At 38.8% G+C, this 23,771-nt stretch overlaps 1 protein-coding gene across 3 annotated transcripts in view; it reads right to left on the reverse strand.

Moving 5' to 3' along the window:
• cdk14 (cyclin dependent kinase 14) overlaps positions 1 to 23,771 on the reverse strand; it is a 231,510-nt gene that overhangs the window by 85,106 nt on the left and 122,633 nt on the right. For all 3 annotated transcript variants that reach the window (XM_088084957.1, XM_088084959.1, XM_088084958.1), the window contains 2 exons: positions 22,241 to 22,361; positions 17,226 to 17,319 (listed from right to left, as the gene is read on the reverse strand). In XM_088084957.1, coding sequence (XP_087941083.1) covers positions 17,226 to 17,319; positions 22,241 to 22,361 — 215 coding nt within the window. The remainder of the gene's footprint in view (positions 1 to 17,225; positions 17,320 to 22,240; positions 22,362 to 23,771) is intronic.

Below are 23,771 nucleotides of genomic sequence, written 5' to 3' on the forward strand. Positions count from 1 at the left end.
AACGTGAAAATGGACAAAACATTAAGCCAACCACAGCAAGGGGGTGAAATAAATGAATCTGTGTTGAAGGAATGCAGTCATTGTTAGTAAGTTATTAACACTGGTCTTTATTATTAATGCTTCTGTCAAACAGAACGTTTTTAAGGATAAGTATATGTCAGTGATGACGGGAGGTAAAGTTGAGACTGTATGAGAATTAACGCAGTGGTTTCTTTAACACAGTTTCCTTTGATTTAAAAACTGAGGTTCTTGAGAGCCAGTGTTATTTGGTTTTTGGGTTCCATTTGCATTAGCTTAATTTGAAATTAGTAAATTAATTAAAGCATGTAGCTTCTCCTAGAAATTCTGTTAAACCTTTTGAAACCTGGATCGACATCAGTTTTCTTGTGCTGCAGACGCCTTCAAGATTGTATTGTTTTCTTTCTAGTAAGTATGGGGAAAAAGGCAATGTCCAGCTTATATGCACTATATATATAAAAGGATGCTTTCTTCTTTTATTTGGTCTTTTTCCTAATTTCCTACTGTGCAAGATTTTCTCCACATACTGTCCAATAATTTTTCTATATTTCTTCCGGTAAAAAGACCACAATACACAGCATATGTGAATTGCAATTATCATGTACAAGTACAGTACATACATACAGTACCCATATAAGTGCTGCTGTGAATTTCCTTAGTGACGGACTAATAAAGTCCTATTTTACATCATGCTGCATGTGTTTCTGAAACTTAACTTAAAGTTACACAGATTTTGGTATGCACTAACGGTGTAAATCACTGGTTTCACCAGGATACAATTTTATATCGATACCTTTGACAACAATACAATATCTGCAGATATCACAAAGGGCTACAGGGCTGTCTGATTTGAAGACAAACTTCTCCCAACATCCTCAAAACGTGGATTAAAAACAAGATCATTTCACTTAACTCAATAGTAACTGTCAAGGATCATAGACAATACAATTGTCTTTTGTAGGTCACATTTCCCCCACATACACAACATGCTAAAGTTATTAGCATATACCTATGGCATTTTACATTGCAGAAATTAGCTTAGCAGCTAACAGGCTTTCACTTTTCTCATAACTTAACCAGTTCACTATTATTTGTGTTTTCTCTTCTTTCTTTTAGTCCCGGCATCTCCTGACAAAACAGCATGGATGATTTTCAGTCCACATGCACGTTTTTTCAGCCAACATTGTTGAAACAGAGCAGCTAAAGTAATGTTAACAAGAAGTCAGTGAAGTGGCCCCGCAGGTACATCGTGTTTACACATCACGCACCCTGTCTGTTGACTCGCAGTCTCTCCGAAAACAAAACATTTCCACACTGATGATTTATTCCTGAGTAAACAGCGTTTTCCTCATCATCTTTCTCTCGGCTGCTCACCTTCATCTGCCTGACACTGTGTGACGGTGACGTAGACTTTCAAAATAAGGGCGCGCCCAAAACAGGATGATATAGATCGATGTTAACACTTTGCACTGATGTTACGTGATCGTTGCTCATTAAATCAATATATCGATGCAGATCAATGGATTGTTACACCTCTAGTATGCATATTATCAAGCATTATAGAAATTGGTGAGAGAGTGACTCAATTATCTTTTAGAATTAAATACAGCATGTTCAGATATGAGAAAACCATCATCTCAGAATCCCTGAAATACTAGACTATATTTTCGTAAAAGCTTTGAACAAATGCTGGATGCTCTGATGCTATATTTACCTTGAACCTGCAGAACTCCCATAGGACCATCAAAAAAAGTACGTAACAACCTCACAGCTACAGTGGATCTTGATTTGACTGCACTTCATTTTGCACACTTCTCTCAAGCGACACGTTGACAACTTAACACTTTGAAACCTGGATGGATATAGCTTTTTTGTGCTGCAATCACACACCTTTCATAAACTGTATGGAGGGGAAAAAAACTATGAACTTAGAAAGAAATGCCCCGCTAATTGCAAGAAATTAGTAAAAGGTGACGCACTCACATGAAAAAAAAAGTTTCAAAAGGGAAAGATTATTAGAAAATGATAGAAAAATATGAATTGGAATAATTTCCAGATATCAATAATTTTATACTTCAAATTATGTTGCAGAAAAAAATATGATAGACAATTCATATTTTTCAGCACATTTATTAAAAAAAAGCCATTTTGTTTGTTTTTTTTAAGTGTATTGTTATTATTTTATTTGATTGTATTTTTTTAGCTTTTAATTTTTTTTTGTTGCTTACTTTTTAGGCAATCGCTTGTAACTTTGCCACTTACTTTTAACTGTTTATTTGTCCATGTTTTTATGAAGTTGCTTGCCTTCTGCCCGTTTTTAAATAAATCAACCCACTTTGCTTAAAGGGTTAAAGCCTGGCATGGAGGCTGAAAGCTGTTGCTTCTTTGTTGGTCATGTTGTTTCAGTGGTCAGCTCTGTCACCTTATAGATGTTGACTGCAGCCTTTCTCTCTCCATATCTGTGGTGGTTTTCTGTCTCTGAATACCTGCCACTGATCCACCATCAGCATGCCCAGATGATAACAGAGGAGTCTGTGGACGATTGCCGAGGCCAAGTCGACATTCACACCAAAATAACATTTACTGGATACAGTGGCAAAGCATGGAAAAGGGAGATTACAGATAAACTGTGCGCTGGCTGACTGTCACATCAGTGTAACCTTCCAGCCTGGATTAGCAGGATCATGACAGGACGGCTGAGTCCTCTGCACACAAGGGCGGGCGCGATGAGTTACAAAGGAGGAGGAAACATTGTGTTCCAGAGCTGCAACATCCCTGCACATCCTGACAGCAGAAGAAGCTCAACACAACTGCAAAACCTATAATTTCCCAACGTTTTGTCGCACACGTCAGCAGATAGTTATAATGTCACAGCTGCTACGCCTGTTAATATCAGACCAGCTATTTGACTGAGCAGAAGTCTGACTGTGTTTGTGGATTAAATAACACACTGCACCACATCAGATTCTAATAACTATAATTATACGCCTTTGAAAAGGGGTTAATTAAAAGATCTTAGAAGTATTTTTCACTGTTACGTTCTTGCACTGGCTGCAGAGAAAGTTGCTCCACAGATGGACAGTCAGTCCCCATAAGCTCAAAATTGATCGATAGATGAATTGCTTGAGCTCGAAAAAGTTCTTGGTAAATGATATTAATTGTGTACAGATGAGAGCAAGACTTCCTGTCATTTTCATTGAATCCACCAACAAATTATCTAAGTACATACATTCCTTTTAATGACAGAGGTTAGGACATGGACACTTTTTGTTATTTTTCTGCATTCAGTGCAGTCAGAGGCAATAATTTAAATCCAGTGACAGATGAGAATTCTGTCTCTCTGTTTGAACAAACATCACAACAAAGTGTTGTAGTTGCAAATCATCTGACGTCAAAATTATGTCAGAGAGAAGATGAGGAGTTTCGTTTTGAAACAAAATTTTGAACCGAGCCGTGTAGGTTTGAAAAAAAGCTGACCTTTTAGATTGATACAGACCAATTAATCATGACTCCATCATTTACTCCAGCCTCCTCTTGGACAGTGCCTAAGCGCCATACTTTGATATCCTGGGAGTGAGACCAGTCTGCCTTTTAACCATTAAAACAAAGCTACCTTAACAAGGTTCCTAATAACCTCAAACCACAATCCACCAAGTAGTTCTTGCACCTAAACCTGACTAAAACTAAGCTGTGGCAGATCAGGAAACTTTGGTTATAGGCACTCCCAAATGATGAAAAGCTCTGTATTTGTCATTAAGTTTGAAGGAGTGATCTGGAGGGAGAGCACATCTCCTCTAAACATCCAGAGAGTAATTCAAAGCCTTTCTACAACATGATGATGATGGAGCTGCACGCTGATAAAGTTCCAAAAAATGATGGAGGAAGATAGAGTACAAAGCAGCTGGAGTAAATGATGGAGTCATGATTAATTGGCGATCTTATCTACCTTCAATTACTTACTTTTAGAGATAATTTATTGTTGGATTCAGTGAAAATGACAGGAAGTCTTGTTCTCATCTGTACACGATTAATATCATTTACCAAGAAGACAAACTTTTTTTAAACTTATTGTCCATGTCCATAACATTGCAAGAGAAGTCACATATCATTACTCAATGGAAACGCAGTCTTCTCGCAATTGTGTTTTATTGACATTTCAAAAATATTGCCTAAGTTATGCTCAAATCTGTAATGGAAACCCACCTACTGATGGGGGACAAAATCCCCTCCTTTGCTGAAAACATGGATTCAAAAGTACCTCTGAAGCTAATACGAAGCTTCAGCAGTCTAAATTAGACAAACAAGCGGATTTGAGTCGATGTTCATATTGGAAGCTGACTATTGATCTAAAAAATAGTTACCTTTAAAGTACTTTAAAGTCTCATGTTTTTTTGTATCCTCCTTATAAGAATTTCTGGCTCTTAAGCAATGTCATGCTACTCTTGCCTTTGCTTCAGACAGACACGAGTCATAGTTCACACTGCTCCTCAAAATCTTCAGTTAAATGTAAAGACGACGTGTGTTTGACTTTTGAACAGAAGATGCTGATGCTGTCATTTAATTCCCTCCTCTTTCTGTTCCTACATGGAAAAAATCTCTTTGCTGATGCAGTGAATTCCCAACGCAGCAGAGACGGGGGAATGGACATATAAAACGGCATGTTGACAGGGAGGACATGGCGGCCCCTCAGGGATGACACGGCTGTGTCTGTATTCATCTCACAGTGTATGTGAGTGTGTGTGTGAATGGAGGGTGTGTAGAAAGAACGGAGGATTAGAGAGAGAAAGTTGTGCCTCAGAGGAATTCCTGTGAGGTCACAGGTCATGACCTTGAGCTCTGCATGTGCATGCTGCTGGACGTACACACTGTGACCCCTCCAAACCGAGTTACAGACCACCCACAGAGCCAGACACAAACAAATACTATGTCTGACCTTCAGACAGGACCCCCAATATTTATGTTGCCAGAGAGAATGAAAAGATTAGAGAGACCTGGGAAGTCAGTGTACTGAACGATAGACTCATCACAGTGAGGCAGCTGACACAAGGAGCCTCAGAACAATGTAATACTCATCGGGCCTCATGCAAGAAACTATATGCAGACACTTTTTCTGTTATTTTTAAGAACTACTTGTTCTTGTTTTATTAGCACCCAACATTTTCTTATTTTTGCTCTTTCTTTTTTATGAGTGATCAAGAGCACTCTCACCAATGTAAGAGAAAAACATCTTTGTGGTTTTAACAGTTTTAAAGCCTCTAGAAACCCAAATCACCCAAAACGTTCTTCATATGTAATTTAGGGTCTTACATGTTTAATAAAAAGCATTAAAGATTATCGAATTTGAAATTTTGACAATTTAGTTTTCACAGTTTCCTGAGGCTGGTTTGATTTGGGCGTGGTTATCCCTGATCCATATTACGTAATATGGATAAAGACAATCAAAAGGAGTCAGGAGTCACTTGATACATGATACCCTTCCTGCTTCAGCTGTACCTTAGTCAGTGAGCACTAGGGAGATTTTTTCGCCTCCAGGGCCAAAGTAACTTCGGGGTTAACTCCCTTCACTTTGACCAGCAGCTAGCAAAACACTGGAGCTGCACTTGGTCTTGAGAAGCAGTAGCATTTATTAACCGAAAACTGTGACTCACACCATACCATAACTGCTAAACTGACCACTTTTACTGCTCGGTGAAGACCTGTTTCTCTGCTCTGCTCAGTACACTCCGATGTATTCACTGACACTTGTATCACCCGTTTACAGGCTTTCGCTCGACCACTCACACCACAGGCTCTCACATGCACACACTGCCCTGTTTCTAAAGGAGCCACTTAAAACACTAATTTAACATGCCACATTGAAATCCCTCAGCGTCCCTTTCAATACTGTAGATGTAACGTAACCATATTTGGCAATGTCATTCGCCAAATATGGTTGTTGACAATTGACAAAAGTGGGATCTGAGATGTGTCAATCAAAACATGTTCTGCCACGCCCACACAGTCTGGAGAAATGCTGTTTTCCTCAAACCAGCTGTTTTCAACTTAGTTTTCTAATAGTTAGAAACATTTATTTTCACTCAGATTTTTGTAGCCTGGCCAATTATCGGGCTGATATTTAGTATTTTGCTGATTAACTGTATCGGCTTTTTATTTTAATGGTCACCGATAAAATTAATTATTTAAAAAGTGCAAAGAAAGTGTCAGCATGAGAGGAGTTTTACTTTGTAAGATCTCAGGAAGCTATTTTTTATTTATTCACTTTTTATTTACATCTTCACTCAACTTTATAGAGAAAAGTTGCTTGGAACTTGCTGTATATGATATTGAACATTTTAGTTTTGATTAAACCTTTGCTAAAGGCATTTGAATCAAGTTTTGTGATAGAGTTTCTTATATTCCATATTCAAAATTTTAACAGGAATATTTTCAATTTTACTGTAAATCCATATTGGTTACAAATATCAGTTAACAGACTCATAAAATATTAATAATCAGTGTCTTTATCGGCCCTGATAAACCAATATCGGTTAACCTCTATTAACGAGACACTCAACTTCGATATAATATGTGCATTCTTACTATTTCAAGCTACGTTTCCAGAGGCTTTAATACTGGCAACAGTTATTTGAATTCTATCCTGCAGGATTCGAAGCTGTCTGTAGGGGGTCCAGGTTTGTAACTTGCATTTGCTCCCTCAGAGATCAAGCCCTTAATCCAAGCAGAAGTACGAGTAGTGACCCCGGCTACAGCTGAATCTCACCCCTGCCTCATCCACATTCTTCCCCTGCTCTGTCTTTGTCCTAACGCTGACCCTGGCCCTCATCTCCTTCTCTTCCCTGAAAATCCCAGTCCCACCCCTCGCCTCTTTCCAACCTCGCTCACAGCCAAACAGATTGGGGTCACCTCCAGGCAGGGGTCAAACGGATCAGAACCAGAGCCAAGTGGATCAGCTGTCTCCCGCTGCGACGGGTGGAATGCGTTCGGTAAGCCCCGACCATCCTGTCTGCGTTTCAGCAGATGGATGCTCATGTCACTGACACAGCGGCTGTCGCTGAAATGGTATTATTTATCTCCCCAGCAGCCTCTCGCGCTCTCCTGAGGGAAGATCAGCTTGCATGAACACTGGCTTACTCGTCATAGCAGGAATACACTCTGAAAAAAGTGGGTCCTTTAGGGAGGAAATCAGTCTTTGCACCACCATGCATGACCCTTCTGCTGCTGTAACAGCCCTGCTCTGTAGCCTATCGCACCGTGTTCAAATGGTTCTACTGTAAAGAAAGCTCTTTTGGAAAGGCTCCTTATATCATTATAATCTTTTAAATTTTTTTTTAAGTCCATGTTTTCTTTACTTTTTCTCAATCGACATACACAGTTGTTTTACAAGATTATCAGCCTGGCTGATTATTGGGGCTGATATTTGGCATTTGCCGATTATCTGTATTGGCCTTTTTACAATTTTAATGATCACCAATAACATAAATTAATTAAAAAAGTGCAAAGTTTCAACATGGGAGGTACTTTAATTTTGTAAAAACTCAGGGAGCTTTTTTTTTTTTTTCCTTTTAAACTTTCACTTGACTTTAGAAAAAAATAAAAAAAGTTGCTGGGAACCTGCTGATGATGATATGATATGATGTTGAACATTTCAGTGTTGATTAAACATTCGCTAGAGACATTAAGACAAAGTTTTGTGTTGGAGTTTGTTATATTCCACATTCAAAATTTAAAAAGGAATATTTTCATTTTTATTGTAAATGCAAACTGGTTCCAAATATTGGTTATCAGTCTCATTAACTATTAATAATTGGCATCGCTACTGGTCCTGAAAAAACAATATTGGTCAACTTCTACGGTCTATCGTCAGCAAATTTGCCACTGAAAAAAGTCCCAAATAAAAGCTTTTTTTTAAGCCATTGTTGAATTACATTTTTTTTAAAGCTACAGTAACTAGGTGTTTTAGTTACAGGGTAGAGAGGTCAGATATAGTGTTGTGATATGGACAAACGTATCTTTTCATGGGATTTGGGCAAACATAAAGAATCACCAGTTTTACCCTTTGATTTTCACCATTTAAGTCTATGACTAATTGTTATGAAAGAAGAATAAACATCATGCGATAGCTTGGTATAACCACACATGACGTTCGGCTGATAAGGTCTATCATATTGTCAGAACCTTAGTTAAGTGTGTTAGCATGCTAACATTTCCAAATTTGCACTAAATATGAAGTAGAGTTGAGAGCAAGCTGCAAACTCCTAGGCTGATAAACGAAGCTAACATAGAAGTGCCAAAAACAGTTCCTCCAGTGGCCACTAGAGGCTGGCCCCAAGAGCGAGTCAGTCCCCAGAGACCTCCATGTTAGAATGTCCAACTTACCAGCAGAAATTAAGATGTTTACAGCCTGGCACAAAACAGTTTTGGTCTCTAATGCTAATGTCAACATTCATGACAACTGTAAGCCGGTTAATTTTTATAGAACTCAACCGTTTACATTTTATTAAAGCCTAAGAATATGCATAGCGTGGCCACTTTTGACCATCAGTTGACAAGTCACTACCACATTGCCTCTTTAGGCTCGTTTTCAAAAGAAATCAAATCAATAAAAACATCTTAACTGCTTTAATGCCCAACTCTGATTACTGACAATAACCGGATTTTTGTGATCACATAAACTTGTCAATGTGTTGGTGTAAATTATGCACAGAAATGTTGGCCGCTAGATCCTCCATGGCTGTCAGATTGGCAACGCTCATATTTCACCACAAACAGCTGTTTCAGTCACACTAATGTAAGGAGGCAGCTCGTTGTCTTTTTAGTAGAAACACACACACACACACACACACACACACACACACACACACACACTGGTACGCCAACGCACTCACCTCTGCCTGACAGGCTATTTCCTGTAGATAGACCTGTCCATATTCATAAAGTCCCTCCAGTGGACGTAATCTTTTGTGTGGTGACAGCTAGTTAACCAGCTCGCCTGAGCCGGGCCTCATCCGGCACAACTTTAATCCACACAGGCATGCTCAGAGAGTGTGTGTGTGTATTTGTGTGTGTGAGCGGGTTTCACACACACACACACACACACACACACACACACCACACACCACACACCCACACACACACACACACACACACACACACGCACAGAGCCATGTTAATGACTATCTAAAGAAGAACACAGACTGTATGCCTGTGGATAAGCACAGTTATCTCATTACTAAAGACACCAGCATGCATGTGACACAGACTCTCTGATTAAATAGAAGCATGTATTTACGCCTGACATGCACACGCGTCTCTGAAGGAACGGTGAACAGCCCAGGAAATGGCACAGCCTTAATGCTGTCAGGGATAATAACTCTGCGGAGGTGTGATATCAGAGGGAAACTGGCCTGTGAAAAATGTTTTTGAACAAACAAGGAGAGAAGAAAAATGCTACTTTTAATCATTTATTTTCCACAGGAGCCTGGTTCAATGTTTAATAATTGTTTATGGCCATTAGGGTGTAAGGATCCATTGATCAGCATCAATAGATTAAATGAGAAACGATCACATAACACTGATGCAAACATTGATCCGTATCATCCTCTTTCGGATGAGCCTTTATTTTGAAATTCTGTGTCACAGAGAAACATGATGAGGAAAACGCTGTTTGATCAGTTTGTTTTTGTTAACAGACAGAACGCATGTCATATGTAAACAAAAGCCAAACTCAGGAAACATGACATGCCAGGTATCTCACCCCGCTAACTTCTTGCAGCAGCATTAGCAGTTTTAACAATATTAGTATGAAATAAAATGTGCATGCAGGCTGAAATTCATCACTGCTGTTCTGTCTGGAGATGCAGTGAGTTAAACCAGCGCTGAGTAACAGAAAGCATAAATGATGCATGTAAATTGGTAAAGTTGTGAGTAGAGAAAAAGTCCGCTAGCCACTAAACTAATATATGCTATGGTTATCGGTCTCATTAAGTACTAATAATCAGTATTAGTATCTGTCCTGGAAAAAACAATACTGGTCAACCACGATTAAAAAGTTAATTGCAGGGATGTCCGGTGGTTGAGTGGATAAAGCAGGCGCCCCATGAATGAAGGCAGTGTCCTTGCCGCAGCCGCCCGTTCGACTCCCACTTATGGCCCTTTGCTGCATGTCATCCCCACTCTCTCTCCCCCGTTCACGCGATAGATCTGTCCTATCTAATAAAGGCTAAAATGCCAAAAAATAATCTTGAAAAAAAAGTCAGTTGCGGTTGGAATAAAAAAGTTCTTGCAAGTTTTCCTTTTGGCCATAGGTACTCTGAATGTTTGGTCAAAAGGAGTAACTAAAACAAGTGGTGAAGGGGTTGTGAGGGCTCCTCAGTGATGCAGTCTGCTTTTCTTTGTACCGCCTTACTGTAAAGCTCTGAGAGCTGGTGATCTTAGCTGCCTGTTTGATGATTCTGGTGAGTTTTTCTTGCTTTTGTTGCTCTTGGTGACAAAGTTGTACAAGAATGCAGTGTTAAATGTGAGGACTGATTCAAAGAGTGACCAGTACACTGTTTTCTAAGTCGACATCTACTGCCATTATTATTATTAGTCATGCCTCCAATATTAATATACACATATGACTGTTATCACCACTTACATAAGCTACAATATCTGCGTGTAACATTGCGTGCTATCATAAATGTCTATTATGATTGTCACTGTCATGTTATTGTTACCATTATTGTTGATGTGCATTTCTCTCCTTCCCTTCTCCTCCCACTTTTCTCTTCTCTCTTTCTTTTTCCTATATATCATTTTTTCAGCTGCTGTAATTGTTTTCTATGACATTTATTTCACTTCTGTCTGTCCTGGAAAAGGGATCCCTCCTCAGTCGCTCTTCCTGAGGTTCCTACCATTTTTTCCCCCCTGTTATAGGGTTTTTTGGGGGGAGTTTTTCCCTAGATGCTGTGAGGGTCTAAGGACAGAGGGATGTCATATGCTATAAAGCCCTCTGAGACAAATTGTGATTTGTAATAAAGGGCTTTATAAATAAAATTGACTTGACTTGAAAGTCTTCTGTATATTTAGCAGCAAATCTTGAAGAGCTGGTTACCATTTGTCACTAACTTAGCTCCAAGTTCACACTTTGAATCCTGCACTGAGCAGCAGCACAGTTAACAACCCTTGTTTTTCCGCATGAATTGAAACGGCCCGTTCCGCTGTGGGTTCGGCTCGCATGAGAAAAAACTCCAGGCCACCATGTGACATTCGGGCTCTGCAGACTCCGTGTTCAATGTGCCGACTCAACTCCTGGCAGGGTGCCTCTCAAACAGTGATGGAGGCTGACCTTTCGCTTCCTCTCTTCAAACAGCATGGCCTTTAAGATGCCTCTGACTCCGCATAATTCATTGATGGTGCCCTTCAACATGAGTCTCTGCGGCTGTGCATCCACACTCTGACCCGCCTGACAGCCCGGCAGCAGACACGCAGGTTCGCGGCAGGATGGATGGAAATGTCAGCGTCAGGCTCGCTCTGACAGGTGGAGGCTAGTTCTGTGATCGCACATTGCCTCGCCGAGCTGCCGCACACCTCCACATTTCCATATTCATCTGTCTCTTCTACTTGTAGCTGACAGCTGAAGGCACACTAACCAAAACACTGAATGTGATTTGGATGAGAAATAGCAAAAGCTCAGTTTGACCCATCAGGATTTCTGGAGTAATGGAATATATTTCTAGAATAAACAAAGATGCATTTGAATAAAAATCAAGGAGAAAGGCTGGAATATCAAAGAAAGTTAATGTTATGTTGAGGGAAGTTATGCTGAAGTTCAGTTTATAGAAACTCCTGATGTCTAACCACTTTATTTGGAGGTTAAACTAAAATTGTGCTGCATTAATGCCTAATTGCACAGACAGATCTGAATTATCACTGTAGGGATGAGGTAAAATACAGGAAAAAAAGGTCAATTGAGATGTAATTAAACATTCTTTAACCAGTAGATGCTTTTCAACCAATACTAATAATACATCTGAAATGTTGTAAATGTAGGAATGTTGGTAAATCACCTGCATTGATTTGTTGATTAAGTGTGGGGGAATTTTGACAAAATCTATTTTGCTATATCATTTTTGGTTCATGCACCGCTTGCACTTGGGCCATTAACCCTTTGAAACCTGCAGCAACACCACTTTTCTTTTCACACCACCTTCTTTTCACACCACTTTTCGCTGCTTCCAGATGAAACTTAAGTATTTAAACATTTGAACCTTGAACAAACTGATGTGATTTCTTACAAAACAAGGGGAAAAAGCAAAGGGCAACTTAGTAAGAAATGTTCCACAAATTGCAAGAAATTATGTTAGAAAATTTAAAATATAAAAAAGCAAGGGAACGAAAAAAATCTTTTCAAAACCATTTCAAACATGACAACATTAATGGGTCCAAGTGTTTTCCCTTTTGGAATGGTATTAGAGTCATCATAAAAATCAAAAATCATTATGCTTTGAGCACTTTAATCGGGTAAGTTATTCTTTGTTTTTTCATTTATATATTTTTTTAAAACTAATGTCCTTTTTTTTCTTGCACGTTTTACTGATGTTTTTTTTGCAAATTTTTGGGTGATTTCTTCTGTCATTGTCATATGCCTTCTTCCCTTGTTTTTCAAAAGAAATCAAGTTACTTTGATCAGGCTAAATTTCTCACAGTAGCGTTTTGGAAAAAAAAACGGATATGGGAAAAATTAAAAGATTGTGTATTGTTTCTCTTTATCCTTAAAGGGATAGTTCAAATTATTTAACATGGGGTTGTATGGGGTATTTATCCATAGTCAGCGTGTTTCATACAGTAGATGTCAATCACAATATTTTATATTTACGATTAGGACTGAAAAAAAAATAACTCAATGAAAGTAGAAAACCATACTGACATATAACATTTTTTACAGCCTGAGTTTGAAGAGTGCATTTTGTGTGCAGAGCGATATGAGTGTGAGTATTTGACACTGCACAAAAAAAAAGAATCTATGTGTAATGTCTAATCTAAAAAATCTATGTTGCTGCAAATTACTGACATATTCCAGGCTGTGAAAAAAATCTACTTAGCATATAGTATATTGAAAATAATTCATTTTTTAAATATTTGTTTGGTTTTTTAAATCTAAAAACAAAGTGGCATCATGACAAATCATGGTTTTAAATGATTCAAATTCTGAAAATTAATAATTATTTGATATTTATTATTAGGACTGATGTTGGTTCAAAAATTACCTCAGTGAAAGTATGTATAATATTTTTTAAAGCTTGATTTGGAAAAGCACATTTTGTGTGCAGAGCGTGTGTAATATTAAGTCTCTATGTATAGAATTAATCTAATTATGTTTTTAGAACAACTGAAATAAAACATGTGAAGTCGCTGTGTTTCTGAATGGATCTGCGGTGACACAGACCACTTTATATCTGGTCTTCACTTGTGAGTGTTGAGGCTCGTTGTTGAGCCTGACTGTCATATATGAAGACTGTCATGCATACATTCAGTTCTCCTGTGGACCTCCATGATGGCGCCAGAGAGTAAAAGGTTTCTGAAGAGGTTTCTGACCAAAAGCCTCAGTCGGGGAGCAGCGTGCAGCTGAGCCTCATCGTCAGTCTGGCCAGAGGCCATCTGACTGTCGGACCTCCCTCCTCTCCCGTCCAATCATGGAGAGTCTTTGTGTCTGAGAGGGGAGCTGGATCGCTGAGGACTGAAGCCTCTTACAGATGTGCACAGGAAGCCCCACTCGTCCCCGCTGGCGTAAAAGACAATCAATAAGAAGCATTTTCTTCATCTGCCTCTCCTCCTGCTAGGTATCAACGCTTTGTGAGAACCCCCCACCTGCAGGGCCTCCTCCACCTCCACTCATCCCTTCATCCAAAATCCATCCAATCTCAGATGCATATCTTTAGCCTGCAGCCCAGAGGCCAGCCAGCAGAGAACACGCTTTGTCTTCATACTTGACTTCTTCCCTGGTCCAAGCCTTTCGTTCCCTCGTCTCTGTAATTTTCGACATTAATTATTCATGCCCTTCCAGCCTATGAATATAAATCCATTATGTCTGCCCTGCTACACTCCGCTTCAATTAAGAGATCGGGGATGAAATTATACGGGGAGATGGCAGATCAGGCGATTTGAGGAATTTATGAGACCTCACTTCACTTTAACCCTTTAAAACCTGACCAAGTAGGAAGGAAAAATCCATTTCACAAGAAATGAAACAAAATAAAAAATAATAAAAAATTAAAAGTCACAAGAAATTACCCCTGAATACCTATATGAATATGAATATATATATATATATATATATATATATATATATATATATATATATACATAATTTTTTTTTCAGGATATTTCTTAAGTTATTGATTGACTACTTTTGAAAGGTGTCTGAACACAAAACCAAAAAAAAGGGACAGTTCACCCCTAAATTAATAAAAATCTAACTATCTATCAGTATAGACAGTTTTGATGTGGGTTGCCAAATGTTGGAGATATCAGCCGTAGAGATGTCTGCCTTCTCCAGTATAATGGAACTATATGGCACTCAGCTTGTGGTGCTCAAAGTGCCAAAAAATACATTTATAAAAATCAAACAGCCATGTCTCTTTGCAGGAATCATGATCCAGTTACTCAAGATAATCCACAGAGTTTGTTGTGAGCCAGTTTCATGAAGGAACTACTTTTTTTTCACACCGCACTACATCCACCACCAGACTGGTAATAACCTTGGTCAAATCAATTTTATTTCTTTGAAATTAGCAAGAAATTAGTAAAAATTACACAAAAAATTAAAATAAAGCAAATAACTCAAAATACTTCTTAAATGTGTAATAATTCTGTAAAATAATTTTAAATATATTATTACGGTAATTACAAATATATAGTTTTTAGCTTTCTAAAAATACTTTTCACTCCACTAATTTCTAATAATCTGAGGGACATTGTTGCCCATTGCCATTTTCCATGTTTTTGAATTCCATCAAAAAAAATTGTAAAGGTTAAAATACTAGTGAAAGGCGTCTTAATTCAGCACAAGAGAAGTGATGCAGATCCAGGTTTCAAAGGGTTAATGGGCCGACTGTGTGTGTAGAAAACATTAGATCATCAGCCTGTAGCTTTGCTACCAGGCAGAGTGAAAGCAATGATTCATGCTGTTTATACCACAGCCTGACCCTGCCATCAGCATGTGGAAACACAAACCAAGACTCATGCTCCAGGTGAGATTTGTGCATCTCACCGAAATATGTTTCATTTCACACACAACACACAGAAAGAAACAAGCCTGACCAACCTGTATGGCATCTAAATGCAAGCATTTTACAGCATAAAACATGCTGCACATTGAAAAAGACATATCGATAGCATCAGACTTTTTAATGCTGCTGCATTATTGCACACAGAGCAACACTGCAAACCAAACTGTACTGGAAACAGGGAGACAGCCCTAGTGACGGACACTACTCCTGAACCAGATCAGAAGCTGCCATCTCTTCCTCTGCTGCTGTCTACTGTGATCAACATGTCAGCTGACTGCACTGTCAGCAGCCACACAGGACACACACTACTGAACTATGATTAGGACACACACTTTGTATTTGTTGCTGTAACGATGACAGTGCATGTAGATGCAGCAGCCAGTGGCTCTTCAAGTCCTCACTACATTTTGCTGCTAGATGCACCTACTTTTTGGCTTGCTTTTGATGTGCAAAAGTCAGATTGGGGGCAAGAAGTGAAAAACAACAGTTGGAAATAATAAGGAAAGGAGAACAAGTGAATATGCTAAACCCCAAGATGAACCTGCATGCTGCAGATATCATCAGAACATTTCTCGACACATTAGATATGATCCCTATGCTTTAAAAGTGATTGTTCCCACAGGTTAGCCAACTTGCCTGGCATGGAGGCGATTAATTGCATAAATGACTTTGTCCTGCAGACTTCCTACTACACAGCGAGCCAAATGAAGGTGAACAAGAGTCTTGAGGCTTAAAACTATTTTGTGTGTGACTGGGTCAAAGCCATCAGATCAAAGGCAGCATTGAATGACTGCCATCTTGTATTTGTGCGTGAGTGTGTTTGCTTGAGAGTCAGTCTTTTTATATTACAGTTTCAACTCTAAAGTAACTTTACATGGATGGATGCAGCACTAGCATCGGGCTATGTGCTAGTTGGCTAACTTTAGCTACTATTTTTTACCTTCTTCTGTTAGGTCGAACATTCTCACCGTGCGTTCACAGCGGACGTGGCGCGAGCGCTTCATACCATCTGTTTACGTACAAAGTCAATGCAAAGTCATGGACTGGAGCAAATTCGGGCTGGGCGATGCAATGGACATGAAGGACACAATGCGATGGACACGAAAACGCATATTTGTCCATGTCGTGCAAGTTGAAGTTTTTTTAACTTTCTCCTTGAGTTTTTCAAACGTCTTGCCTTTAATATGTCACTACTTTCGAGACTCAATCGTAGCTCTTTTTTTGTTTTTTACTCCCTGGTTGACCAGTTGGCACAGCCGTAAACAACACCAAACTTTTTTAAAGCGCTTCTCCATGCAGAAATCACGTCCTGCTCAGTCTGTGGTTATTCGCTGTGATGAGACTTCATGTGCAAACAACCTATCGAACCTGAATACTTTTTGAATACTGACTGAAAAATGTTCATATTTCCATCTAGTATTGAAAACTGCTGGGTATTGAAAGTTAGAATTGACAGATTTGTCAGGTCTTGGTTACATGTACTTTAGTAATATATTTTTCTGATATTTTGCTGTCATGTATAACATGTTTTTACTGCTCAGCAAACATCCATAGATTATGTGAATATCATGTCGGTCAGTTCAGTCTAGGCTCAACATCCAACCTCTGACAACCTATTGACATTCAGAACAGTGTCAAGATTTAGAAGTCCTTCAGTTTACATGTCTTTACAGCAAAGTTATTGTCCTGATGTGTTTGAGAGGTTTGATTCACTTTGCTATATGGCAAAAATATTCCTAAAACTCGGGCATCAGCACTGAAGCTCATGTTTTGTGTTTCCATCTCTATAAAAACTGTTGAGACAGTACTCAGCCATATTCCTGCTGCTGTTGGACTGAGAGGAAAGGAGATCCAGCAGCACTGGCTGCATGGAACCAGGTCTTCAGAACACACACTCATACAAACACACACGTAGACGCTGCAGCATCAGTCACTCACTAGGAATATCCTCTCCAGCTGGTCCTGGATGTCCTTCATCCCAGGAAAGGCAGCCACTCCTTGGATCATCTCAATGAAAATGCAGCCCACTCCCCTGAAAAAGAGAGCAGCACATGATAAAGCCTCTATTTTAACATTGGCTTTGTTTAAAACTTAAACCTTAAATGTTTTTTGTTTCCTGGGAGTTATAATCATTTGACAGGCTTTGGGGGAGGGGCATTGAGTGCACTTTATATCATAAAAAAACATGAAGGGGAAAATGGATCAACTATTCAGGTCATGTGACTTCATGCCAACATTCAAAAATATACTCATCATTGGTTTCAAAATTCAAAATATAGTCCCATGTGAACAAAGCTGATGGCCATGAGGTACGTGTTGTTGTTTTTTCATGTTTATTATATTTTTGGGGGGAATTTTGTTTTAGAAAATTGTTGTTTTTTTTTAAGAATGACTTCATATGTTCTCATTGAAAAATAATGATTTGCATTATCACAACTTTGATAATTAGGTATTCAATATCTGTATCCTGAAGGACACATTGCCCAGATAAAAGTATTAAATTTAGCAGTAATCACTCACAGATAAATGTATGTTTTTAGGCCTATTTTCTACAGATAATCAATAATATAAAGGTGTGAAACATTGATTGCTATTTATTTTTTATTCTTAGTTTTTTGGTTCACGAGGGTTCATCAGATTTAGAGGCTGCTACACCATCTGGTGTTACTGCACCAGATAAATCATCCTCTAACCTGGACTATCCTTAATGGGATATTTAAAGTGTCAGGGCACCACAGTGAAGATGTAAGTATAAAAAACAGGAATTATTTTTTTGTTTCTAAATGTTAATAGGTCATTGTTAATTCAAAGATTAGATTTTTTTGAGCATTTAAAACATGCCTTATGTAAATAGTAATTATTCTGTTTTTTTCAGCTTTTTAAAAAAGTTGTGTGCAAAACATGAAAGAAGGGTAATTATTGTTTATAAAATGTTGGACTGTTCAATAAAGGGGGATGTGTTTAATTTATACCCTTTAGGGCAATGTATCTCAGGAGATACAAACTGTTATTTCATAACTAAAGGTCATATTTTAAAAAACAAAGAAATCATGAAATTCTGTTATTTTAGCCTAGATACATTAAGAAAATAGCAATTAACTAGTTTTGCAAAATATTCATATGAGCCTGCCCATTTAAGGGCCTAATTACAAGTGCACTGGATTCTCTTAATTTGTCCTGAAATCATTGAATATTTGCTCCCAAAAAAATAAAAATAATCATTATCATTACAAACACTGAAAATCACAACAGGTTTACAGTTTACAGTCATCTCTCCAACAAACGTCACAGTAAAAGTCTGTCTAAAAACTTAGTGATATGTTTTCTTTCTGACTGAAGGCTGAAATCAGTAAATCTGTGGATCAATGAGGAGCTGTTACACTGAGAAATATCAAGTCCAGTAAAGAGGGAGACTGCAGGTGTGCGAGTGTGTGTGTGTGTGTGTGTGTGTGTAATTTGCCAAAGGGCTATTGTTTCCTGACAGATTCACTTTCTGCCTCAGTGCTCACTCCCTCTGAGCCAAAAACACCAGCAATGCAGAGAGAGAGAGAGAGAGAAAGACAGAGAGAGACACACACTGAGAGAGAGACACAGAGAGAGACACAGAGAGAGACAGAGAGAAAGACAGAGAGAGACAGACAGAGAGAGAGACACAGAGAGAGACAGAGAGAAAGACAGAGAGAGAGAGACAGAGAGAGAGACAGAGAGAGAGAGACACAGAGAGAGAGAGACAGAGAGAGAGACAGAGAGAGAGAGACACAGAGAGAGACACAGAGAGAGACACAGAGAGAGACAGAGAAAAAGACAGAGAGAGACACAGAGAGAGACAGAGAGAAAGACAGAGAGAGACAGAGAGAGAGACAGAGAGAGAGACAGACAGAGACAGAGAGAAAGACAGAGAGAGAGACAGACAGAGACAGAGAGAAAGACAGAGAGACAGACACAGAGAGAGAGACAGAGAGAGACAGAGAGAGATACAGACAGAGAGAGAGAGAGAGACAGAGACAGAGAGACAGATAAATTAAACTATAAATTCATCCCTCAAAATGTCTACATTCCTTCCTTTTCAACAGTCCTGAAGCCTGCCGTGGATGAAATCCTGCATCATGAAGATGGATCAATCTCCATGTCACAGCTGTAATCTCAGCATCCAGGATTTCTGCTAAAGCATCCAGATGTTTTACCTGAGGTGTGTATGTGAGGATGAGAGCAGTCCCCAAACAATACCAGTTTAATCTGTATGTTATACTTTCTATCAGTTTGCTCAAGTCATTTGGTGTGCCCCTATATTGGATTATGATATTGTTTCAGCGGTTAGAGAGACCATACTAATCAGAAGAGATGGCTCACTGCAATTCAAACCTCTTAAATTCAATTTTATACCTTATCACGTATTACTTATTTATTTTTTTAAAAAAGTAATAATTTGAGAATAAAATTGTAATCGAAGTTGTAGTTTTACAACAAAAAAAGTCGTAATTTTATGAGAATAAACTTGCAACATTAAGAGAATAAAGTTGGAATATAACACAAATAAAGTCGTAATTTAAAACATGCGACAGCACAGGCAGCCTCCTTGGCAACCGGGGACAAAGGTTGCCAAGGAGGCATGTGCTCTCGCATGTTAGATTGCTTTTTTTCTTAAAATATTACATCTTTTTTTCTCCAAATATTCTGTAACTGTAATTTAGCAATAACAGGACTTTATTCTTGAAACCAAACTTTTTATTCTTTAGCATGGCTGTAATCCTCCGTTGTACATTTTCAGTTTAGCTGGTAAACAGTTCCATAGTTTTGCTTCTTAAATAGAGAGGATTGTTTTTCCAAAAGAGGTTTTGCATAATGAAGCGATATTACACGAGAGTGTGTGTTTTGACATCATTTGAGCACGATAGTGATGTTGTTAGGAATGAGGCGCTTGCGTTTTAGGTGCAGACGTACGTAAAATGGACAACCTGTAAACATAACGCCTCTGGCCAGAGCTATCGCCAGTGCAGATGGAGATGTGGAGCAGTGCAGGCTACCATAACTGAACCTGTACATTAATCCATGCATGACCACACATGAGTGATCTCAGCGTTGACTTTGATTGACGGATGTAAGTGAGATCTGCAGGAATTTAAAAATAGAGCAGCTCTTTGCCTGTTTTTCATCACGTCCCCCTCCTCACAGAGGGCAGCCTGTAACCTGTAGGCGGCTGTGATGGATGCTTCTCATGGCAGGAAGACAGATCTGCTCAACCTTTTGGTCCTGCAAGAGATGTTTCTTCATGGAAGACTGCTTCCTAAGTGACCAGGGTGAGTGTGTGTGCATGTGTGTGTGTCGCAGGGTGAATCTCAGTGGGATGGAACGCCACCCTGCAGATTGCCCACCTGCAAATACCCTTAAAGCAGACACAATTCCTCTGCCTCCCAGAGCCCCAAAGCCCCCAACTGCTCTGTAATTGGATGCTGCAGGATGCAGCTGGGGTTCATGGGATGTCCCTGCTGACTGCCCAGACAGAAGGGGTCACCACGGCTACACAGAGCCCAACAGCAGCAGCGCTGGAGGGAGGCCTCAGGGGAGAGGGACACTAGGTGCAGACTGGCTGGTCCAGCAGAGGAAACGGATACCTGCACCTCTGGGGTAAATTCATTTTCCACTTCCTGTTTGAACATTTGTTGCAGTTTTGCTCAACTTAATTTTTTTCTTTGTGAGTAAAAGTCCAGAAAATGAATCAAATTTAACTGCGTATTTTTCAGCATCTCTCCATCAGAGTCAAATATTACAGTTCAGGACAGACTGTCTCGGTAGTCAAAATTTAATTTTCTGTGAAACATATTGCAGATTAATCATTCAGTATGTTTATATGATGAAAAAGTCAAATTGTTGTGTTAGTCGGACTAAAGTTGGACGTAAATACATGTAAACATCTTGGTCCGGGTGAAACTGTACTAAATTGAATATCTCAAAATCAGTCAAACACATCCAGATAAGGCAATTGGAAGTTGAGCTATTGCGTCATGTAAACACCTTAGTCGGACTTGAATCGGATTGAGTAGTTGCTGGAGTAGTAAACTAGGTTTCGTTACATTTAGGATTCTACTGACGCAATTGTTTTCCAGTTATTAGTCAGACTCCATGCATTTCTATGGAAACTGAGCTTAACAGTTGCAAAAAGTTTTGTATTTTGAGCGCTAATTGCCCCAAAACATTAATATATTTTGATTAAATATTTAATCTTGTTGGTAATAGTTGTATAATCGCAATATTACACTCAAGGGTGTGCTTTATAATCATTTGTGGCACTTTGGTGATGCTATCAGACCTCAGCACAAGCATGTCAGTCCTGACGGCATCCCTGTCATTCCATAAATGATGTTAAAACTCACCCTCAAGTGTAGCATTTCTTAGTTTTTCTCTTTAGACAACCAGCTACGGTTAACCGACGGCTTTGGGATAAAGATTTTAAAGCTAAATTGTTTATGCAATATTGGTCAGTAAAATTTTGATTACATTTTTTTCTCCTAATCATTAGTCCTACTTAAAGTTATGTAATAGCCGGGATAATGTGTCTGCTCATGTGTCTAGTGGTGTTCTCGGGTGGTGTGAGAGACCAATCAAAAGTTGACCACATTGCAGTTTAGTTGTTCCCTCATATCTGCAGTGGCTCCATCTGTGAGTGTGAGAGGGATGAATGTGTATGATTCTGCCTCTCCAGATCCACACTGTTTGTGGGAGTGGGATACAGGAGGTGAAGGGTGACCACACAGAGAAAACACAGAAGGGAAAGAAACTACAATACATAATCAATCTACAGCACACTACAGGGAACATACCCTCGAGTTAGGATAAGCTACACGTTAGTGGGTTTAAAATGGGTTGTGTACAGTAAAAAACAGATGTATATCTTAATGGATTAATTACAGAAAGAGTGTGGGGGGGTCTCAGGGTCAGGGGTTAGGAGTACTCACCACATGTCCAGGCAGGTGGAGTAGTCTGTGGATCCCAGCAGGACGTCTGGAGGTCGGTACCAAAGGGTCACCACCTCGTTGGAGTAGGTATGGCTGGGGACCGACTTGGCCCTGGCCAGGCCTGAGGGGAGCAACACAACAACAACGTCTCAGAAAGCATTATCATTGACTGACCTTCACCAGACAGCAAAGCAGAGCACTGGAGACGGGCAGCACTCAATGAAAACATACCGTTTTCATAGGATTAGGGAAATAGAGTCTTTGTAGCAAATAAGATTATAACAAAGAACAGAATATCAATAACCTGTTTGGGATCGGGACAGTGGCCAAAGGCACACAAGGCAAAGTGTTCACTGCATGTATGCAACAAGACGGATCTTCCAAAGCATGATTTCCCACAAAGATCTTTGTGGTTGAAATATTGCCTCAATCAGTTTTTGAGGGCTTGCATTACTGGTGACAATATTCAGTGTGCAGACTCCCCCTCTGCTGCCATTGTTAAGATATTGAAGCCATAATATTGTTAACTCCACCTGGCAGACGTGTCTCTGGACTGACTCCTGTACATTCAACCGCAACCAGCCTCGGATTGCCTTTCAAAGGGAAATCAAGATGGACGACCTTTGAGGTTTCACGAGGAACAGAGTGACGTGAAAATCAGTGAGATGAACCCAAAGGACCAAAACTCCTGACTGAGTCAGTCACACATCATTGAAGTTATGTTGATCAATTGTGACACTATGGGTAGCTACTTTTAATATTTGTAATTTCAAAGTATCATAAGGCTTTATGAGAACCGCGAAAAAGTGCAGGTTTTTTCAAACCATCTCCAGGATTGTAATAATATATTAACCCTTTAGAATCCCAATTGACACCGGTTTTGTTGTGCTGCGTTCAGACAACTTTCATGAGCATTTAAACCTCTGAAACCTGAGAAAATTGGTGTGATTTCTTTTGAAAACATGATAAATGTCTGTAAAGCTGGAAAAAAATACATTTAAAAAAAATAGTTGGTAAGTTATTAAGGTGACAATAGATATTAGATATTATTAAAAAAAAAAAAAAAGGACAAATGTCCAGAAAACTATATTCATAATTCTTGTAATTATATATTCTAAAATCATGTAACAGAAAAAAAAAGTTTATTCTATTTTTTGCACTTTCTTCAGGTCATTTTCTTGTCTCTCTCTTTTTTTAAAAAAATATTTTTTTTGCTTTTTGTTTCAGGAAATTTTCTTGTAACTTTGTTCTAATTTCAATTTGCTCACGTTTCAAAGTGTTAAGTTGAAACGTGAGCAGATTGGCTTGATTTCTTCCAAAAATGTAGGAATAAGGGCAGACACAACAATTTGAAAGAAATTAGTCAAAGGTACGAGAAAATTACTTGAAAATCATTAAAAATTAATTAGAAAAAAAGAAAAAGCAAACAAATAAAGAAATGACACAGAAAAGGTACTTTAAAAGTAAAATAATTTTCTAATATAATTTGATTCATTTTTTTTACTCGATGTTTTTCTAGATTTCAACAATT

The sequence above is a fragment of the Plectropomus leopardus genome, chromosome 11 (genome assembly GCF_026936395.1).
Source record: "Plectropomus leopardus strain MGB_pleo_1.0 chromosome 11, ASM2693639v1, whole genome shotgun sequence".
Classification (NCBI taxonomy): domain Eukaryota; kingdom Metazoa; phylum Chordata; class Actinopteri; order Perciformes; family Serranidae; genus Plectropomus; species Plectropomus leopardus.